At 39.6% G+C, this 20,844-nt stretch overlaps 1 protein-coding gene across 1 annotated transcript in view; it reads right to left on the reverse strand.

The window, feature by feature from the left end:
• Window positions 1-8,753: 8,753 nt before the first annotated feature.
• ERBIN (erbb2 interacting protein) overlaps window positions 8,754-20,844 on the reverse strand; it is a 118,758-nt gene continuing 106,667 nt past the window's right edge. Inside the window, 4 exon segments of the mRNA XM_042449456.1 lie at window positions 8,754-12,644; window positions 14,508-14,582; window positions 17,068-17,160; window positions 17,593-17,802. Of these exon segments, the coding sequence (XP_042305390.1) occupies window positions 12,540-12,644; window positions 14,508-14,582; window positions 17,068-17,160; window positions 17,593-17,802 (483 nt within the window). The 3' untranslated portion in view covers window positions 8,754-12,539.

Consider the following 20,844-nt stretch of genomic DNA (forward strand, 5'->3'; position numbering starts at 1 on the left):
TCCTTTCCCTCCTTCCTTCCCTCCCTCCTTCCCCTTCCCTCCCTTCCCCTTTCCCGCCTCCCTTCCATTCTTCCCCTTCCTCCTTCCTTCCTTTCCCTCCTTCCCCTCCTCCCTTCCCATGAAAGAGGAGGGCTCCCAATAATCCAGGGCTAGACTCCTGGAGCCAGAGGCAGAGGATGAGGATGCTGCCTGAGACTGGCATGGCCCTGCTGCTGTTGCCACCCTCCTCTCTGCCCAGGAGGCAGCTCCAGTCTCAGGGGGAAATCTCCTTTTCCCCTTCCTTCCTTCCTTCCTTCCTTCCTCCCTTCCGCAGCAGAGAATGGGAGGATGATGAAGAACCAGCTCCCTGTTGATGAGTCCAGCAGCAGCAGGCCAAGGAGGCAAAACCAGCAGCAGAGAGTCCAAAAAGACTGGCGAAAGGCAGTCCTACTATTGTTATTGTATAATAAAAATGGTTGTGTTAAATAGTAATTTCTGTGTTCATGCACTTTGCTGTGTTTTTCCTTCAAACCTTCTGACTTCCCAATGTCTCACCTGCTTTTAATAATGTACCAGTTTCTCTTTCTTTTTTCCTCTTCATCCTCAGCTTCTTTCCATTGCAAATTATCCCAGTTATCCCAGTTAATCTTTTCCCTTCCCACTTTCTGGAATTATCTGTATTCCTGCACGGCCAAAAAGGGTTGGTCTATATGGTCCTTAGTAGTAACCTCCAGCTCTAGGATCCTATGTATTCCTGCATGGCCAAAGAGGGTTAGTCTATATGACCTTTAGTAGTAACTTCCAGCTCTAGGATCCTATCTTTTCCTGCATGGCCGAAGAGGGTCGGCGTATATGACCCTTTTAAGTGGGAAATATTAAGGGATGCAAAAGAAAGATGGGTTGGGCATTCCCAGACATGAAACTCTATTTGCACGCTATTAATTTTACATGGTTTCAGGATTGGATAAAACTGGAAAATAAGAACATGTTGAACCTAGAGGGCTCTGATTTAAAATACCGATGGCATGGTTACTTATGACACCAGAAACTCACGGTGGATAAGACTTTCAATAATCATCCCATTAGGAAAGCGTTGTTAAGTTCATGGCCAAAAATTAAAGCTAATTGGTATATTAAAATTCCAACGTGGGTCTCCTCTCAAGAAGGCCTCTTTGGTAGATGGTCAGACAATCAGAAATGGTTAACTTATTAAGACTTAATCGAGAAAGATGACGGAGGTTGTACAAGATTAGAGAATTTAGAAGAGATCGATAAAAAGTGGTTTAAGTTACATTGGTTTAATTACACTCAAATCCAGAGTAAATTTCTGGAAGATATAAAGAAAGAAGGAATAAAATTAAAAAGATTGTATGTACAGCGCTGTATAAATTTACAGTGCTTTATAAATAAATGTTAATAATAATAATAATAATAATAATAACAACTACAAAATGAAATAGACAATCTTATTTGGAAAGAAGACAAAAATAAAATAAACAAGTCGTATAAAGCTCTACTAAAAAGAGACATGGAAAAAGAAGTCATAAAATCAAACATGATTCGATAGGCCCAAGATTTTGGTCATTTGATCGATTTATAAAATTGGGGGGAAACGTGGAAAAGAACGCACAAATTTACAGCTGCCCAAAATTTAAAAGAAAAGTGGTTTGTCCACTGCGGCTCCCTTGTGGAGCAAACCAGGGCAGTGGGAGACAGCCCTTTTTGGGTGGTCTGTATCCCCCATGATTTGGATGTTAGGATGTTTGCTATATGTAGGGTTGCCATAAGTCAGGACCTCCAAACCGGGACAAATGTAGGACAAGAGTAGGACAACATTTTCAAATGTAGGACAACATTTCTAAAAATGGAGGACACGCAAAAAAAATGGTGATTTTTTAAAAATGTTAATCTAAATGCATGTTTCTTAGGCATGATCAAAATGGAGAACATTTTGACATTATTCCTGGACAGATGTCATGATTTTATGACTTCTTTTTCCATGTCTCTTTTTAGTAGAGCTTTATACACACACACCCAATTCTAAAACACACACACACATAGCACATTTACACTATCATTTTTTCTTTCTTTCTTGCTTGCTTGCTTGCTTCTGTTGGATTTTTAACACTTTTGCCTGATGAAGATGTCAGTGGAGCTTTGAAAGCTTGCATGATATATTTTGTGCATTTTGGTTGGTACTATACAGGTATCACTGCATATACGGTTGCCATAAGTCAGGACCTCCAAACCGGGACAAATGTAGGACAAAATTTCAAAATCAAAATGGAGGACATTTGGGCATTATTCCTAGACAAATGACAGAAATGGACTTCCCTTTCTGGCAAAACACCCCCGACCTCCATTCCAAAACACACACGACAGCACATTTGGGCATTTCACATGGCTTTACTGAACATGGCCTCTTGCATCAGAGACTTATTCCATAACCAAACCCCTTGGGTTTAACACTTAGCATGGTTTAACATGGCTATGCATATTGAACATGTCAAGGTGGTTTCACCGTTCTTGCAGCAAGTGTACTTCTCAGAAGTGTGTGTCAAGGGAGCCAGTGCCTCTTGCGCGCGGGCGCGCCACCCTCCCTGCCTCTCCACGCGGGCGCACCACCTTCCCCTGCCTCCTCCGCCCCCTCTTCTCCTCCCCGCGCGCCCCCGCGCGCAAGAGGCGCTGGCTCCGTCCATCTTCGCCTCCTCCATGCTGCAGGCGGGCGCGAAGCCTGGGGGCGAGGGGGCGGAGGAGGGTGGTGCAGGCGCACGGGGAGGCGCCTCCTCCGCCCCAGGCAGGCCTTGCTGCCCTCCTCTTCCTCCCTGCCTCCCCAAGGAGGAGGAGGGCAGCGAGGCCCTGCAGGCTGCAGCAACTTGGCTGCAACCGGGGGGTCCCCGGTTTTTGGGCTGCACCCATGCCGGGAGGGGCCCAGGGGCCCCAAAATCAGGAAAGTCACAGGTGCAGCTGGGTTATGGCAACCCTAACTGCATAGTAGATTTTGGCTGTTACTGTACTTGTGTGTCCAATTTGTTAGCATAGAATGTTTTAATATGTGTGAACATTCTTGATAAGTGTAATCCTGAAAGGTAGACCATGTGAAGAATCATAATGACAATACTAGAAGGTCCAAAAGGTTGGAATTAACAAATAGAGTATGGGCAAGGAGAGATGATAGTTCAGGCAGCAAACCTCTTCAGAATACAATCTTGCCAAGAAACCCCAGGATAGGTTTGCCTTATTATGGTCTCAAAGTGCTTTTCAGTTCTAAGTCTCTGGTGCCACAGCCATTCTGCAAACTACAATTTCCACATCCAGGCAGGGCTGCCATAAGTCAGAAAGGAGTTGAAGGCACACAATAGCTACAACAAAAACAACTGAAGAGGAGGAAGAGGAGGAGGAAAGAAAAGAAGAAGGAGGGAAGAAGAGGGGGCTGGCTTGGTGGCTAGAGAATTGAAGGAGCCAGAATGGCCCTGCAAACCCAGTGGGAGACCTTGGGCAAGTCACACTCTCTCAGCCTCTTAGGAGAAAGTAAAGGCAATCCTCTCCTCCTTTGAAGAAACTATGCCAAGGGAACTCTACACAATTACAACAGAAGAGGAGGAAGAGGAGGAGGAGGAGGAAGAAGAGAAAGAGGAAATAATAATATTAATAATAATAACAACAACAACTTTATTATGGCCATTTGGCCAGCACAATGACAAAATCCCAATTTAAAACACATGATAGGTTCATGTACAGGCAGATTGGAGAGTATAAACAAATGACAGTCTATAAAAAGCAAGGATAGGACTGCAGGATCAGGCAAAGACACAACAACCCCTGGGTCCTCCAGGGAAAAGAGGAGGAAAGAAAAGAAGAAGGGGGAAGAAAAGGAGGAGGAGGAGGAGGAAGAAGAGGAAGAGGCGGCTGCCTTAGATGGAGGAGACAGACTAGTGTGGGGGCTTTTTCTCCCTCCTCTCCCTAGAAACCATAGCCACCTGCAGAGCAGAGAGGAGCCCCAAAGGAAAGACAAAGCAAGGAACTTGAAAGGGAGTCCCTAGTGCCTGCCTTTTGCCTTTGTGCTGAGCCCTTGGGGACAGAGGAGGAGGGAGGCTGGGGGACAAGGGAGGCTGCCACACGAGGAAGGAGCCAATCCTGCCTTCTTCTAGGCAGGCAGAGCTTGTCAGTCAAAAGTCTTGGCTGGGGATTGCTAAAATCTGGCCAGGAGTCAGCAGGAATCCGGGATTGAAAGGGCAAAACGGGCGGGAAACGTTTTAAACCCTCCAATCTGTGAATTTCACGGGGGGCAGCCAGGTTATGGCAAGCCTAAGTGTAACTGCCCTAAAAGACTTAAGTACTAAATGTTGTACAGGCTGCTACTAATTTCTCAAAAGATTGGTACATCAGGTATGTCAATTTATCCAAGTTGTACATATGCTGCTAACTTAAGTCTAGGGATGTCCAGCACCTTTCTGATTCCAAAGTGACTACAAGATAGAAGAGACAGCACTAGATGATAATTTATTGTGAACCTATTAAGATTTTTGTACTACTGCTTTCCTGGAAAGCTATGTTTTATGCCAGATTTGGATAGGGGTGCCCTTTAGATATTTTAAACTATACCTTCCACAATCCATCACAATTGGCTACTCTTGTCTAAGGACGCTTCATATCATATGAGTATTGGGATTAGGACATGGAGGGACAAAACTGGCAAGACATTTTACCTCTTTGCCGGTTTAAGAAACAAAAACAAGACCATCTTGGGGTAATTTACAGTCTCGCTTCTGCAGCACTACATCTAGGAAAAAGTCAAGCCTTGGAGCCAGCAAAAACTCTGATTTTGGCAAGTTCATATCTTATATTATTTTAATCATGTTTTGGTGAGGATGCAAGCCTTCCAAAAAAATGTATAGTTGTGATGCAGGTTCAAAATTGTCTTCAATATACAGGCATATTTCGGCAAACTTCAGCTGCTTTGAATCCCATGAGATATAAATTCAGTAAATAAATAGTGTGATACTCATTTTTACAGTATTTTTAAAGCTCTGTACAGCTTTGATTTCTTCCTGTCCTCTGTCTAGCAGGATGTTTTTATCATTATTGGCATTGGGAGGATGATAAAGGAATACTGGAGAAACACAGACTTTTGGCATTGTGTTGCAGCAGCGTGTATGCAGTAAATAATTTTTAATAATGCTTGAGCTGGGAAAGAATGGTATTTTGCTCTACCTGATCCTATTGTACTTGTGCTTGCCTGCCTACAACAGACAAGGTATTCTGTTGACCATTCACTTCTCCTTTTGTTTCGTGTCTTTTAGATTGTAAGCCTGAGGGCAAGGAACTGCCTGATTAAAAACAGTAATTGTAAGCCGCCCTGAGAGCCATTAGGGCTGAAGGGCGGGGTATAAATACCTAAATAAATAAATAAATAAATAAAGGTAAGCACCAGATGCCTCCATAATCCTTTACTGAACATATATGAATAGCAAAACACAGAACAGAGGAAAGCAGACTAGCCTGTCTCACTAGCTTCTTCCAATATGTCAAAAAAATCACAAATCAAGTGTTTGGCCACCAAAATGAAAATCATAAGAAAAGTAGAGGCTGCTGAAAGAAAGTAACAACACCTGAATAAATTTTGCTTTACGTATTGAAGTAAATCTGGTTGTTTCATTTCACACGTACCTAGTGTTCATATTGAATAAACCGTTTCCTTAAACACGTTGATTGAATTGCTCTTCTTTTTCTGAAGTGGATTCTTTCCCAGTTACCGTATATAGTCGCCTATAAGTCAGCCTCTTATAGGTCAAGAGCACATTTTGGGGGCCAAATTATGGATTTTGATATGACCTGTAGATTCTAGGAGGCATAACTATTTGTGCACATACTAAAGGATGGATGACTGGGAGAGTAGAAGGGAGTCAGTGTGTCCACGGCAGATTAAGCTCTTGCCTTTCACTACACACACACACACACACACACGTTAAAATACAGTACTTACATTGACCAGTGGATAAATCCACTCAGGTTTTTTGGGTCAATTTTTTATCCTAAATTTCTAGACTTATACATGAGTACAGTATTTCTGCACCTGGGGCCAAAGTTTCTGTTAAAGAAGCAATGTCCAGGAACACAAATCTGTAGTTTTGCAAATGCAGTACTCCCAACAAACAAAGATAGTTGATGGATTTAGCCACGGAAAACTGTAAAGAAAAAAAAGATAGCATTCTAGAAGAAAGTCTTGTTATATAATAATAATAATAATAAAATCTTTATTTGTATCCCGCCCTTCCAAACGATCAGGGCGGCTTACAATGATGCAGCAAGTGCAAGCAAAATACAAAGGTTAAAAACATATACACAACAACAACAATAATCTAAAAAACAACAATAAAAGCCCCTTAGCCCAACCTCATGGCCACGGAAGAGGAGGGAGGCCCACAGGATATTTAATCGGGGAATGCCTGCTTGAATAGGAAGGTTTTGAGGTCCTTCCTAAATTGGGCCAGGGTGGTAGATGAGCGGAGCTCCGTGGGCAGCGTGTTCCAAAGGGCTGGGGCAGCTGTGGAAAAGGCCCTTCTCGAAGTGGAAGCTAACCTGGCCCCAGGCACCTTCAGTAATTGCTGCCCAGACGTTCTGAGGGTGCGAGGCGGAATGTACGGGGAGAGGCGGTCCTTTAGGTATCCTGGGCCCAAGCCATTTAGGGCTTTATAGGTAATAACCAACGCCTTATCTTGAGCTCGGAAGCGGATGGGCAGCCAATGAAGATCTTTTAGCACAGGTGTTATGTGACTGGTCCTGGATACGCCAGTGACCAGCCGGGCTGCCATATTCTGTACCATTTGCAGCTTCCAAGTTTGGTATAAGGGTTGCCCCATGTAGAGTACGTTGCAGAAATCCAGTCTCGAAGTTACCAGAGCATGTACAACAGTTTCTAGGTCCCTCTGGGCCAGGTATGGGCGCAGCTGGCGAATCAGCCGAAGCTGATAACAGGTGCTCTTGACCGTCGCATTCACCTGAGCAGTCAGGTGAAGCGACGAGTCAAGAAGCACCCCCAGACTGCGCACGGAGTCCTTCACAGGGAGCGTGACCCCGTTCAGGACAGGTGGAACCACCGCCATTCCTGGACCAGGGGAACCTATCACTAGTACCTCCGTTTTCTCTGGATTTAGTTTGAGTCGGTTTTTCCTCATCCAGCCCATTACTGACTCCAGACAGGCCACAAGAGGAGAGACGCCATCCCCAGTCACTGCATCAGTCGGAGACATAGAGAAAATGATTTGGGTGTCATCAGCGTACTGATAACCCCGCGCCCCATGTCTCCGGATGATCTCTCCCAGCGGTTTCATGTAAATGTTAAATAGCATGGGAGACAGAATGGCTCCTTGAGGGACCCCGGTTTTAAGGGCCCGCTCGCTGGAGCACACGTCTCCCAGCTGCACCATCTGGGACCTCCCAGAGAGGTAGGAGCGGAACCACTGGAGCACAGTGCCCCCGACTCCCACCTCAGCCAGGCGCCCCAGAAGGATACCATGGTCTATGGTATCGAAAGCCGCTGAGATGTCCAAGAGCACCAGCAGGGACACGCTTCCCCTGTCAATGCTCAGACGGAGATCATCGACCAAGGCGACCATGGCTGTCTCAACCCCGTGACCCGCCCGGAAGCCAGTTTGAAATGGGTCCAGATAATCCATTTCATCCAAGACCGCCTGAAGCTGGATCGCAACCGCCCTCTCAATCACCTTTCCCAAAAATGGTAGCAGCAAGACAGGCCGATAATTATTATGAACCAGGGGGTCGAGGGAGGGCTTTTTTAGGATCGGTTTTACAATGGCCAATTTGAGATCCGATGGAAATTGCCCATCCCTCAAAGATGTATTAATTATCCGGCGTAACAATAGCATTACCACCGGTCCCCCCTGGGCCGCTAACCATGAGGGACAGGGATCAAGAGAGCAGGTTGTTTTCCGAACACTTCCGAGGATCTTGTCCACATCCTCGGTACTCACCAACTCAAACTGATCCAGTGTAACATAGTCCACGGAGGCTCTGGACACTTCTACGCTAGGTTCTGCCATAATGTCGGCGTTCAGACCTTTGCTTATACGAGAAGTTTTATCCACAAAAAAGTCGTTAAACAAGTCACAGCAGGCCTTAGAAGGTTCAAGGATCTGGTTCAGGGCGGGAGGGAGCTGAGTTAGCTCCCTGACCACCCTGAACAACTCTGCCGGACGCGACTCCGCGGACGCAATACGAGCACCATAGAACGAGTTCTTTGTTGCTCGTATTGCCTCTCCGTAGTCCTTTAACAGTTGGTCTAGGAGAGTCTTGTCATTTAAGCAAAGGTGTTTCCGCCAACGGTACTCTAGCCGTCGCAGAACCCGCTTCCTCGCCCGGAGATCTTCCGTATACCAGGGCTTACGTTTGGAAGCGGGCCTGAGAGGGCACTTGGGAGCGATTCTGTGTATAGCCCCAGAGAGACCGGTATTCCAAATAGGAGATTTGGAAACGTTCTTCTCCCTATAGAGGGTCTTACTGCTACTCATGGTAAAAGCAGACTGCTGTTTCACCTATATGCTCTTTTGAGAATGGCTTCTTGGAAATAGGGCACACACTGCTTCCCAGCTAACCATGTGAAATTATGCCTTCAACTCATTCTGCCTAATCCAATCAATCATCTGCTTCTTGAACAGAGAAAATCTGAGAACTCCGTTGTCACAGAGCAGAAACTGAACAGCTCAGGCAAACTGGTAACTGATATAAAGTGAAGTCACTAAAATTACACAGAGTTTTAAAGAGCATTAGTTTATTATCTATTCTCCATGTGTTACTTCAGAAACAATTTAATTATATACAAAATTTTGGAATGATGACTAAATGGTGATCAATAAAAACATTACATAGCTGATGACAAGGAAATAATTACTTTTTAAAAAAGTAGTACACAGCAAATTAATGATAAAGGCTTGATTCTGTGTTTTGCTTATTGCTATGATTGTGTTCATAGGATGTGTTCAAGTATATACACATTTCTGATACGCTAGTCAAAAAAGTAAAAAAAAATATTTACACAATAAATATTTGGGTTTTTTAACCAGAATTTTCATTTGAACTGATTCTTTAATGAACTGTTGTGAAAGAATATGGACCTGACAAAACATTTAATTTGTTCAACGCCCAAGTCTGCAGATATATCTTATCTGATAAGATTAGAAACATTAACAATCAATAGCGTCAGAATACTTTCCATGCATTCTGGCCACTACTTTCCAGAGTCTCTCTCAAGAGAAATATTTTGACCATCTCCCAACACAAACAGAATATCACGTTTAAAAATGCCTTGTTTCCCCCAGGAGACGACAGCTATCAAGAATATTTTATTTCAAGGATAATTTTTCTTCTTTTTTGCAACAAATTAAAAGCACCAAGTCTCTTTAAATTCTTCCTACAAGCTATGATAATTCTTGCTGAATTGTTATACACAAATTTTAATTAAATTTGAATAGCATAGGTTACAAATACTTATTGTTTGATATGAAATGCCGTTATTTCAACACCCTATTTCAAACTGATATCTTGTATACAAAAACAAAGTCCATGATCAATAAAGAATCAGTTCTGATTTAGGACTTTATATTTTCCTCATAATTATAGTTTGATGTCTCAGGTCAGATTAAGACTGATCTGTTTATATTCCCTTTAAAATGCTGAGGTTACTAATATCATTAAAATGGATGAATGTCAATTTTTCAGCTGTCAATAAAAAGTAGAGAAATTAAAAAGAAGACACTTTTAGAAGCAAGGTAACACTGAAGCCTGCCATTATATAGCTATGTTTCTTGTTTTTTCTTTAAAGGTTAAACTGCGCACACAGAAAATAAGTAAATTTTACCAAAATACAGCACATTTCTGCTAATATAAAAATCAATTCCTATGTAAATATTAATGTAATGAACTAAAATTAATGTACAAAGAGTTGTTAAAGGGTTTCAATTAAAATTATTAAAAACTATACACATTACAATATGCAGTTGATAACTTCTTTGAAGTGCAATATCACTGAAGTTTATATACTTAGAAAGTACTGACTATATGCAGCTTCCTTTCTATTTCAGCAAGTCTTTCCAAATAACTACAATAGGCTGGTGTTTTGCTAGATCTCTTTTTAAATCTGCCAATTTCTATTTATTAAAAATTGTAGTTACTGAATATTGCTCCAATGATGGTTAATCATTTGACTTTAAAAAACAGTTATTGGTCTTCTATGGCACTTTTCTCTGGTCCATAATAACCATGTATTACTTATTATCCAACAAGTTAGGCAATTTCATATCTGTTATACAAGGAAAAAAGAGAAAAATAAGCATAATGTTTGTCATAAACAAAATTAATTATGTATAATCCAATATTTTATACAAGTAATAAAGAACAAAGGCAGCCTGTGGTAAATCACTATTACATTAATATACTTAGAAACCCTTTAATGACTCTGAAGTGTCTAGTTCACATTTAATGTCACCTGTAGGAAAAGCCCTTTGAGAAAGATCATTACAAACCTATGGGTTTCAAGTACCCATCCCTTTGCTCTACAACTTTCCAACAGCATTTCCCTCATCACTGTGCAACAGTTTCACGAAAAAAACTGGCTTTGGTTGCTTAGCTCCATACGTATTGTTTCCTTTCAGTACATCAAGGCAATTCAAGGCCAAATAAAATCAAGACACCTTTCCTAACCCTTCTTGAACCATTAAACCCTGGGCAGCCCAATCCTCACAGGGTTCACTGCCACAAGCCCCATTAAAAAGAATGGCGCTTTTCCTGGCAAAATAATGATAGAGATCTGGAACATGCACATGTGCTATATACATGTGGCATGCACATGTGATGGGTTACACACAGGCAACTTAGTAAAAAACCAACAACAAAAAACTGGCCATTTCAGTTTCATTATTTTTAAAAAAAATAATCCTCTAAGGTCCAAATCCTCTAAGGATTATGCAGAAATAATCCAGTTTGAGACCACTTTAACTGCCCTGACTCAGTGCTAGGGAATTCTGGGAACTGTAGTTTACCATGGCACCAGAACTCTCTGACAAAGAGGGCTAAATGTCTTACAATACTACAGTTCCTAGAATTCTCTCGCATTGAGCCAGGACAGTTAAAGCAGTCTTTTAACAGATATTTTAAAAAAAAACATGTAAAATGGGCAGAAAACTTTTTGTATATACTAAGGAAACACAAAAATGGAGAGAAGAGAAAAAAATCATATGAAAATGGTAATGTAAATGGTAAAGAAATTTGGGCATAAAAAAAGAAAATCCACAGCAAATGAAAAGAATAAAGACAGACAAAAGAATACAAGAAAGAATATAGGTAATCAGAGGAAGAAGATGGAATTAAAGTAAGAAAGAAAGAGAGAAAGCTAACGTTGTGTTTTATTGTGTGGGTGATAGAAATAAAATAAAGGTGTTCTAGATATTAATAGGTAAATAAGCAGGGTAGTGAGTGGTGAGATTGAGGTAACGCTGAGGATGTTTGAATTAACTGTAATTGTGATGAAAATGCAGAGTTATGAAAGGTGTGAAAGCATGTATTAATGGTATGTATGATTTTATATTGAATAAAATTCCCTAGTATTGAGCCAGGGTAGTTAAAGCAGTCTCAAACTGGATTATTTCTGAAGTGTGTTTTGGACCTAAATTGAATATGGAGTATTTAATACAAAGCAGAAGAAAATCACCCTTTTGCACATAAGTGGGGATTTTTGTTGCACAGAGTATTGTCTTAGTAAAACTCCACAGCACAAATGAAAAGAAAAAAAAGTTGTGTGATCAAAAACAAACACTCAAAATTGAATTGCACACAGGAAATAAGACAGTCAGTGGATGTGATATGAGCCAGTCCTGTAGAACTCCCAGAAGTGTATTTATAGTCTCCCTAAAAAGACATCACATTTTATTGCATTTTTTTTTCTATTGGTAGATATACATTCTCATGTAAACTCATTTCCACCCTTCCTTTCTTAATCCCATACTTTCATAGCCATTGTACCTGGCCTTTTAAATTAATCCAGCCAGCCCCACTTTCCGTCTACCCATTCATCTATACAAATAAGCACGTAGCAAAGCCAACATTTCAAATCTCTTATCCACATCTACAGAAGTGGTTTCAACAAAGACAGTAAAATGAGGTGAACAAAAAAAATAAAGGCAACAAACTGCTACAGGACAGAAAGCCCTGCCATCTGTCCACTGGATACAATGGAGGCTCCATGTACAGAAAGTTTAGTAATGTATATGAATTATCCAAAAATAAACCTACCATCTGTACAAAATACACCACAGGTTTGTTCTTGGAGGAGTGATCACTGTTTGCTACAATGTCTGTTGCCAGTTGCATTTTCAAATCTGTTTCATCTATGTCCTTTACAGTGGTTTTCCCCCATAACCACAAGTTCATTATTTTATTACTGTACATAATTTTAAAAGTTTTTGTATATAAAAATAATCAAAATATTCAGTTTCCCACAAGTCCTTTGGAGGATTACACGGACATCTGCCATTCCTCCACAGTATTTAAGAAAATTCTCGAACAATGATGAGTTCCACCGTGTTCTGGAAAGTCTTTAGTAAAGATACCGCATGTCCATGGTCAATATTGATGAAGCTATACCCATTAGCCTGGAAACAAAATTAAATCCTGGTAAGTGCAAAGCAATATCTTTTCAGGACCTGAAGGCACACAACAACAACAACAAAGTTATTTATATGATTATTTTACCCAGCTCGGGCTGGTATACCAACTGTGCCCTTTATTGAAGAAGGCAGAGCTGGCCACAGGGGTTCATGCCTTATTACATCTTGATTAGACTACTATAATGCACTCCATGTGGGGCTGCCCTTGAAAAATGTTCAGAAGCCGCTGCTAGTGCAAAATGCAGCAGCTGGACTAGTGTTGGGTAAGCATTTCAAGGAGGATATAACACCGGTCCTGCAAGAACTGCACTTGTGTCAACTTTGCTTCCACGCTCAATTCCAGGTGCAAGTGTTGATAGTTAGGTCAAAATATCTGAAAGGCCACTTCCTCCCATATGAGCATGCCAGAAATTCTGAGATGTTCATAGGAGGCCCTTACTGCATGTCCCATCACCTTGTGAAGTTAGGTTGTTAGGCACACACAATAGGGTTTTCTATTGGGCAGTTAGGCTGCCCTCATCTTTTTTAAGCTTCCAGCAGGCAACCAACATTGAGATTTTCTGCATGGCATGCAGTGTTTCAAAACTGGATTCTAGGATTGTTTTTAGACTGACTTGGGAGTTTTTAAAAAGTATTTTAATGTGCTTTAATAATGTTTTAATCTTGATATTGTTTTTAGTTGTTCATTGCCCCAGGAGCCTTTGTGGCTTGGTACATAATACAGAAATACTTTAAATAAATAAATAAATACTTAATGTTCAGTTTTTTCTTACTCTCTCTGCCTTGAAATCAAAATGTTCAATACAAAGGTAAAGGACATTATCATGATAGAAATATAAATGGTATATCCTCAGTGTATATACCTATAACAGATCTCGGAGAGTTACATATTGGGAACTCTGGCCTAGGCAAGAGCTAGGCATCATCTTGTTAAGTGGCATGCAAGGAAAATAAGGAATGATGGAAAGAGAAGTGTAGAATTGTTATTGTTGAATAGAGGGCAAAGTATCATGATTTAAAAGACCATCAAAAAGAAATATACTGTATATTGAGAAAGCTGATGTAATATACACTCCTTGGCTAGTAAAGCTGTACAAAAGAATAAAAAAAGGTATTTAAAATAGTAAAGATCAATCAAGGATCTTAACATCTCCAGGTCTCACAACAGATAAGGTGACAAGTTTGTGTCTGGACTGTTAACATTTCAGAAGGTAGGTGGGGATTCACATGATTTCATATCTTCAATTTTTTAAACAATTACTACACACAAAATACCAAATTTTCTGAGAGGGGAAAGTATTCTAGCATGTAATGTTTCTTTGGGCAGTTTTTAAAAAATTATTATTGCAGGAATAAAGTGGAGAAACTTTCAATCATGCAAATTCACACCTGGAGTATAAATTGTTAGAATCCACAGCTGATTTACCACTGGAAGTATTCAAGAGCTAGGCACCAGGAAATAAACAATATCAAGTGGATGCGGTAAACCAGTGAAGTTGGGATTTGAGGTTGCAGCAAATGAAGAAGTATTCAAAGAGATAGCCATGTTGTTTTTTAGCATTAAAAAGACACAAAGGAATCCAATAATACCTTTGAAACCAATTGGGAAGAGTGGGCTGTGTCCATGAAAGCCTGTGCTAGAAAAATCATGTTCAAGATGCTACCAGATTCCTTTATGTGTTTTGGAACAAATGAGGTAACAATAGGAAGAAGCTAAATGTGGAAACTTCAGAATTTGAATGGGCAAAAATGACAGAAGATCAGGAGGTGAGAGAGGATAGAAAATCTTTCAGGGAGAGGCACTGCATCAATATAGATAATTACCAAATTATTTTAAATTTACATTACCTGAATAATTTTATCACCTGGCTGCAACAACTTGGATGCTGGTCCTTCAGGTTGTACTCTGGTTACAAATATACCCTTCAGGCAAATAAAAAATAAAATATATTGTTTGGTTTGAAATAAATACACAAATATTTATTTATACTGAGTAGATACTCATTATTCATATCAAGAACAGACACTGTACACCTGCATTAAGCCTGAGTTTTTAATTTTGTTTCAAAGCCTCACACACCCAGGGATTGTGCACACTATAAATCCAAGGTCTAAGTGAATTTAGGCTTTCTGTAACCTACTTGGGTACCATCCAACTACTGAGCCAACTAACTGAGGATATAAAATCAGAATAAGAGATTTAAGTGCAAGACAAAAGGGGCAGCTAAACACCCTGAAACACCCTGGGCTAGGTTGGTTGCTTCTAGACGTTACCAAGAATATAATTCTCATCTTGTAAAAACTTGGAAAACCACATGGGGACTAAATACTTCCAAGCATAATGAAAAGGAAACCCATGCATAATTTAATATATAACAGTAAATGATTTGTAAAACTCTTACATAAAGTTTACCTAGTCAGGTGGTCTAATAAATTACAGCTAACAAAAATTATTGCCCTATACAAAATGTACCACCTGGTCCCCTCCCCTATGATACATTAGTAACAAAAACATATTTTATAACATAGAAAAAAATAATTACAACAGGTTAGAGGACATGTTTCTTCTGCTTGCTAACTTCTTGTAAGATTTGCTTAGGCAACACTTCTTGTCTTCCTAGATTTCTTCCACAGACATGAAACTCATATTCCAATACCATACTGGTCCTAGCAAATCTTCCCCAAAACTAACCAGTCCATACCATGTAAAAGCTACCAATTCTAAAGTATTCCATAACTTTCATAACCAGAAATGCACAATTCATCAACTGTGGAAAAATTCACTTAGGAGATATGATTCAAAGGCCAACTAGAACTCTCTACTTCACAGAATACAATACATCAATCTCTTAAAAGTGCTCTCTGGTTTAAAAACCATGGTATAATATGCCATGCAAGGGGATGATTTTAAAATAAATGTTCTTCATGCTAATACAATCTTTCTTGATGAACAAGCAAACAAGATTGCAGACAATATTTTGCATCACTAAACTCTGTGTACTGTAGGAAGTGTTTCCTAAAGGCTACTGCTGCTTATTGTCTCTTCTCATTCTCAGAAAACCAGGAATGAGGGATCATCCCCAGAAAATTTTTACTCTCTCATTTTAAAAAAAATGTATTAAAAAAACAAATACATACAACAAACTATACAAATAAACAAATATTTAACTAAAAATTACAATTAAAAGACTTCCTTTCCTTTTACACTTTATACACACACACACACACACACACAGCTCACAGCTCACATTTCTGCTTTATTTCAGTTTCGTTCAATTTCTGTTCAATTTCCATATTGTTCAGTATGAATTTATTACCTCTTTTTTCATATTCCCATCCTTTTACACAATCTTTGACATTTAAACCTCTGTCAAATTCCAATTTCTTAATTCAAATGTCTAATCATTACAAAAAATGTTTAAGACTTTTGAGTATTAACTCACTCTTTTCATACAGCCCTTATAACTATTTCATAGTGCCCTTATAACTAGTTGGATGTCACAAGTAGGAAAGTGGGAAGAACACTGTACAAACATGCTTTCTTTTATTATTTCATTTTATAATCTGACATACTACAAACAACTCTGAAAAGTTCTTGGCACACTAATTGGTGATACAGAAGTATTAAAATAGTTGTACTGCATACAACAAAAGATTGGGATACAATCAACACAAAGAAGGTACAGTACTGAGCTAACATGTCTGTATGAATCACTGCTTCTACCTTCATTGTGCTGGTATAAAGTTCATTGGCAACAGCTAGTGGAAAAACAAAATATCCTGGGTGTTTTCACCAAAATGAGGTCATTGACCAATTAGGATGCTTAGGGGAATCCCAAAATTTGCCAAAGCAGCAAGATTATTTTTACAAATCCAAGATATTAAAAAGAAAGAGAAAGCCAAATCAGGATTCAGAATCCCAGTAGTCATGGAGTAGTGTGTGTGGGATGGAAAAGAAACCAGAACACAGGAAGAAATGTTGGATGGAATACTCTACTGGGAAGCCTTATAATGTACAGCTCTGAAGGAGGGGAAAATCTGGTAGGAGGTACTCCTTTAAGTTGAGAATTATTGTTGTTAACCTGTCAAGTTGACTTTGATGTACATTTATTCTGGCTCCTCAGCAAAAACCTGCCTTACATGGGAGATCCTATCCTATACTGTCAGGATAGCCTCTTGCCTCACAGGGAGCATGCAACCCCACTTCTATGGAAAGGCAGTGCCATGGTGGGGGAGGATACCCAGCAACATAGTAAGCATACATGCTAGTGAGAGCGAGAAATGTAACATACATTTTCAAGTTTTGTCTGTTTAGTTATATAGAATAAATTTTACTTTTCCACACAGTGCCTTTCAAAATGAAAATGTAAACACCATTTTAAAACAAATGGATCTGTTTAATACTCACATCATCATCAGGCCTGAAGGGATTTCCTCTACCACCAATTCCTCCTGATATACTAAATCCAAGCTCTGGATCCTTTTCGATTCTCACTCGCATCTAGAATGTAAAACAGTAAATTTAGAAACAGGCTTAATTACATGTTCAAATCTAAGGTGGGGGGGAAAGCCATTTAATCATCCTTATACATGAGTAGTATTTATTATCTTTCTTTTTGCTGCTTAATTTCTTTTGTCAGTTTACACATTTTACCAGTTTGTTTCTATATTTTCATCATGTTCTATATTATCCAAATTGGTTCTGTGAAATCTCTTTAGGGACATTTTAAGTTGAAAGGAGAGCACAAATATCAGCAATAAAGACCACATGTCACCATCATTTTGGAGGGCTAAATAGAAGATGTCCATAGTGTCATAATAAACTACAGGCAACAATATTTCAAAGACTATGCCTTTGAACTATGCTAAATGCTTGAAATACATTGTAACACCAATCTGAGAATGTATTGGTAAACATAATTTTTATTCTTACCTCCTGCTTTGACAACTCATGACATTGTCTGGGTGGACCTTGGGCCTGAGTATAGGAAGGTTGATGAGCAACTTTAAGCATCAGATAATCAATCAGTTGCTCTCTAGAAGGATGTCTTGCCACAGATGCTTGGGGTACAGGATGATGGACTTGACTGTAGTTTGCCTGAGGTCTTGGGGGCTGGCACATCTGCCCATTTGTCAAAGGCATCTGAATAAATGAAATATCCTTAAGAAACATTTTATTCCTGCTATTTAGATTTTTCAGGCTCAGGTGATATATTTTGGAAAGCTTGCAAACTGTTTTAAAATATGAACATTGGATTTTCTAATGTAGAACCAAATGGAATAATAAACCAATTTTAATTAATTTATTTTTTTAATATCATAAAGTGCCCCGCTCCTAAAAGACTAAAGGAGTCAATTTCAGCTGGGAATTGTTCTAGTGCAAGTTTGTTGTTGTGTGCCTTCAAGTCATTTTTGACTTATGGTGACTCTAAGGCAACCCTATCATGGAGTTTTCCTGGCAAGAGTTGTCCAGCGGAGCTCTGCCATTGCCTTCCCCTGAGGCTGAGAGCATGTGACTTGTTCACAGTCACCCAGTGAGTTTCATGGCTAATCTGGGAATCGAACTCTGATCTCCAGAGTCATTGAGTCAACACTCAAGCCACTACACCATGCTTGTGCTCTATTCTACTAGAATACTTTCTAGTGGAAGTATTCATATACTTTTCAATTAAAAAAAAATCATGTTGAAACGCTAAATATGTTTGGTCATACCATGCTTACAGGGGAGATTTCATATCTAGACAAAATGTTTATTGGCTAAGTAATGATTACCTTCCACAAAACTGGAGGGCCTAACCCATATGGCTAACAATGAAAAGGAAGTCTGTAATAGAAAAGTGTATCCATGAATGCTTTCAGACAGCTTTTACACTACCAATCAAAACATATTTTGCTGCTAATGGATCTTCCAGAATGGCTTTGCTAGAGGGAGAGCAATGGCAAAACATGAAATTCCAAGTGGAATATCATATGAACCACTGGCAAAACTGCATGTGGCAGAGCTACTGCAGTAGAAAAAAAATTAATCTGAAATTACTTCAAGTGAAATATATGAGGGCTTGAACAACACTGTTAAGGCCCACAAGTTTTCCTCTGGCAGTTCCTCAGAATCTCTGCACATCCTCCTCTTAATTCTTCCAGGCCAATTTTCAGGTGATTTTCACCCCCAAATGGCTCAAAATCCAGTAAAATTGTTTGTAAATGCTCCTCCAACTCCAAGAAAAGATGTTGAAAACCTCCCAAAAATATAGACCAGAAGTGATGTGACATCATCTCCAATACACCACCAACATCCTACTGCAGTTTTTGGGAGATTATTGGAGGGAAAAACTGGTTCCAATCCCCTACACAGCTGCCTACCCCTGCGATAAAGGGATACATGTAAAAGTGATCATGAGAAGTAGAAAAAATGTTTAAAAGATGTGATATAAAAATAAACTGTGTCATTAAAAAGCAAAAGCCTATTTGGAATACTTATGTGAATTCTCCTGGACATTTTTTATTCCCATTAACTGTTATCAAATATTCTTATGCTGTAAAATCATTATCATTAGGATTATGTCCCACCTTTTTTTCTAACAAGCAGGACTCATAGTTGAAAACAATAAACAAAATAAGAACCAATTAAAATACATAACATGTTATTTAAAACAAACATTAAAAGCAATTAAAAGCCAATCAATTTCTTGAAAAATGGCAGAACCTGCAACAATTAACTTCAACCAAACATAACTGCCAATCTGAAAGGGAAAAGGTGTCTCTCTATTAGGCAGTTGCAAACAATGTCAATAAATACACCAAATATCTAGCAACTATCTTATATTAAGTAAAATACATATTTTTTCTTTCTTTTTGTAAATATAAATGCATTTTAATAGCACTTGCTAGACTTGCTAGAATGGATTCAGACTAGGAGACCTGGATCCAACATTGAAGGCAATGTAACCCACCCTGAGAGTTAGGATGCACTGCTACATTTTTGGCCAAAAATGACGCCCAGAAGCGACTGGAAATCCACTTCCATTTTTCATGTCCTCTGTTTTTGGGTGATTTTCAGTTCTTTTTCATGTGCACATTTTGTGGGCCATGGAATATTAAGAATGCACTATATGAATTACTACTCATCAGTAATATTACTGATCAATTACTACTAATCAGTTACTACTATCAATTCATTTGCAATCTGATTCTGAAGAAGGGTGCTGAGGATACCATGGACAGCCAAAAAGAAAAACAAATGGGTCCAGGTAAGGTGGAGGGAAGTAGAAAGAGAGGAAAACTCTATTAAAGGGGTCTTGTGTATGGATTCACAGGACCTAAGCAGAGCAGTGGATAGGGAGTCTTGGAGAGGTCTCATCCACAGGGTCGCCATGAGTCAGGATTCACTTGAGGGCAGTTAACAACAAACAACAATGACTACAGTAGTGCTGTAGTAATTTTTCGCATCCAGTTTTTTGGAAGTTAATTTATTTCTATAACTGTATGTGCAATGTAGGCAGATGGACTTCATTTGATTCAGGAAAATATTGAGTTTGTAATACTACAGGTACTTATCTGGATGCATCTTCTGAGATAAGATGCAAAGAGACTGCACTGTCAGAAAGCAGTCCTCATTTTTTATGCTGCAGCATGCTCTCTACTGGTAACCTGATTTACCAATATAATGATATATTTAGTCATATATTCAGTTAGGACACTATTGAATTTTCTTGATCTGTAGTAGGTAATTTAGACTTCAAACAAGTGGGCCAAAAGAGCCACCATTGGGCTGTGTTGAGGATGTGGCGTTTACATGATGCCACAGCTAGAAGCCATGCCGAGCCTGCCCCAACCCAGAAGAGTGGTGCCAAAAGGGAGCAGGGGGGGACACTCCTTTTGAGCTGTTCAGTTCAGGATCGTGGTGATAGCTCAGATTGGGGCCAGGTGCATGCAGTCGCTGTGGTCCTGTAGTGATTGGGCTGGGAACTCCCTTTGCCCCACCTGCTGGAGGCCTTAGATCCACAATTAGGCATGTAAAGTTGTTGTTTTCACTACTTTTTCTCCATTATTCATCACTTGCACTGAAACAATTACTTTATTTGGGCACAATACTAAACTATGGATTAACATTATGTGAATGTGGTTCAGGCTTGTGAATTCCCCCATTCTGCCCAAGATTATGCCAATAATGTAAACTGTTTTTTCA

The sequence above is a fragment of the Sceloporus undulatus genome, chromosome 2, assembly GCF_019175285.1.
Source record: "Sceloporus undulatus isolate JIND9_A2432 ecotype Alabama chromosome 2, SceUnd_v1.1, whole genome shotgun sequence".
NCBI lineage: Eukaryota > Metazoa > Chordata > Lepidosauria > Squamata > Phrynosomatidae > Sceloporus > Sceloporus undulatus.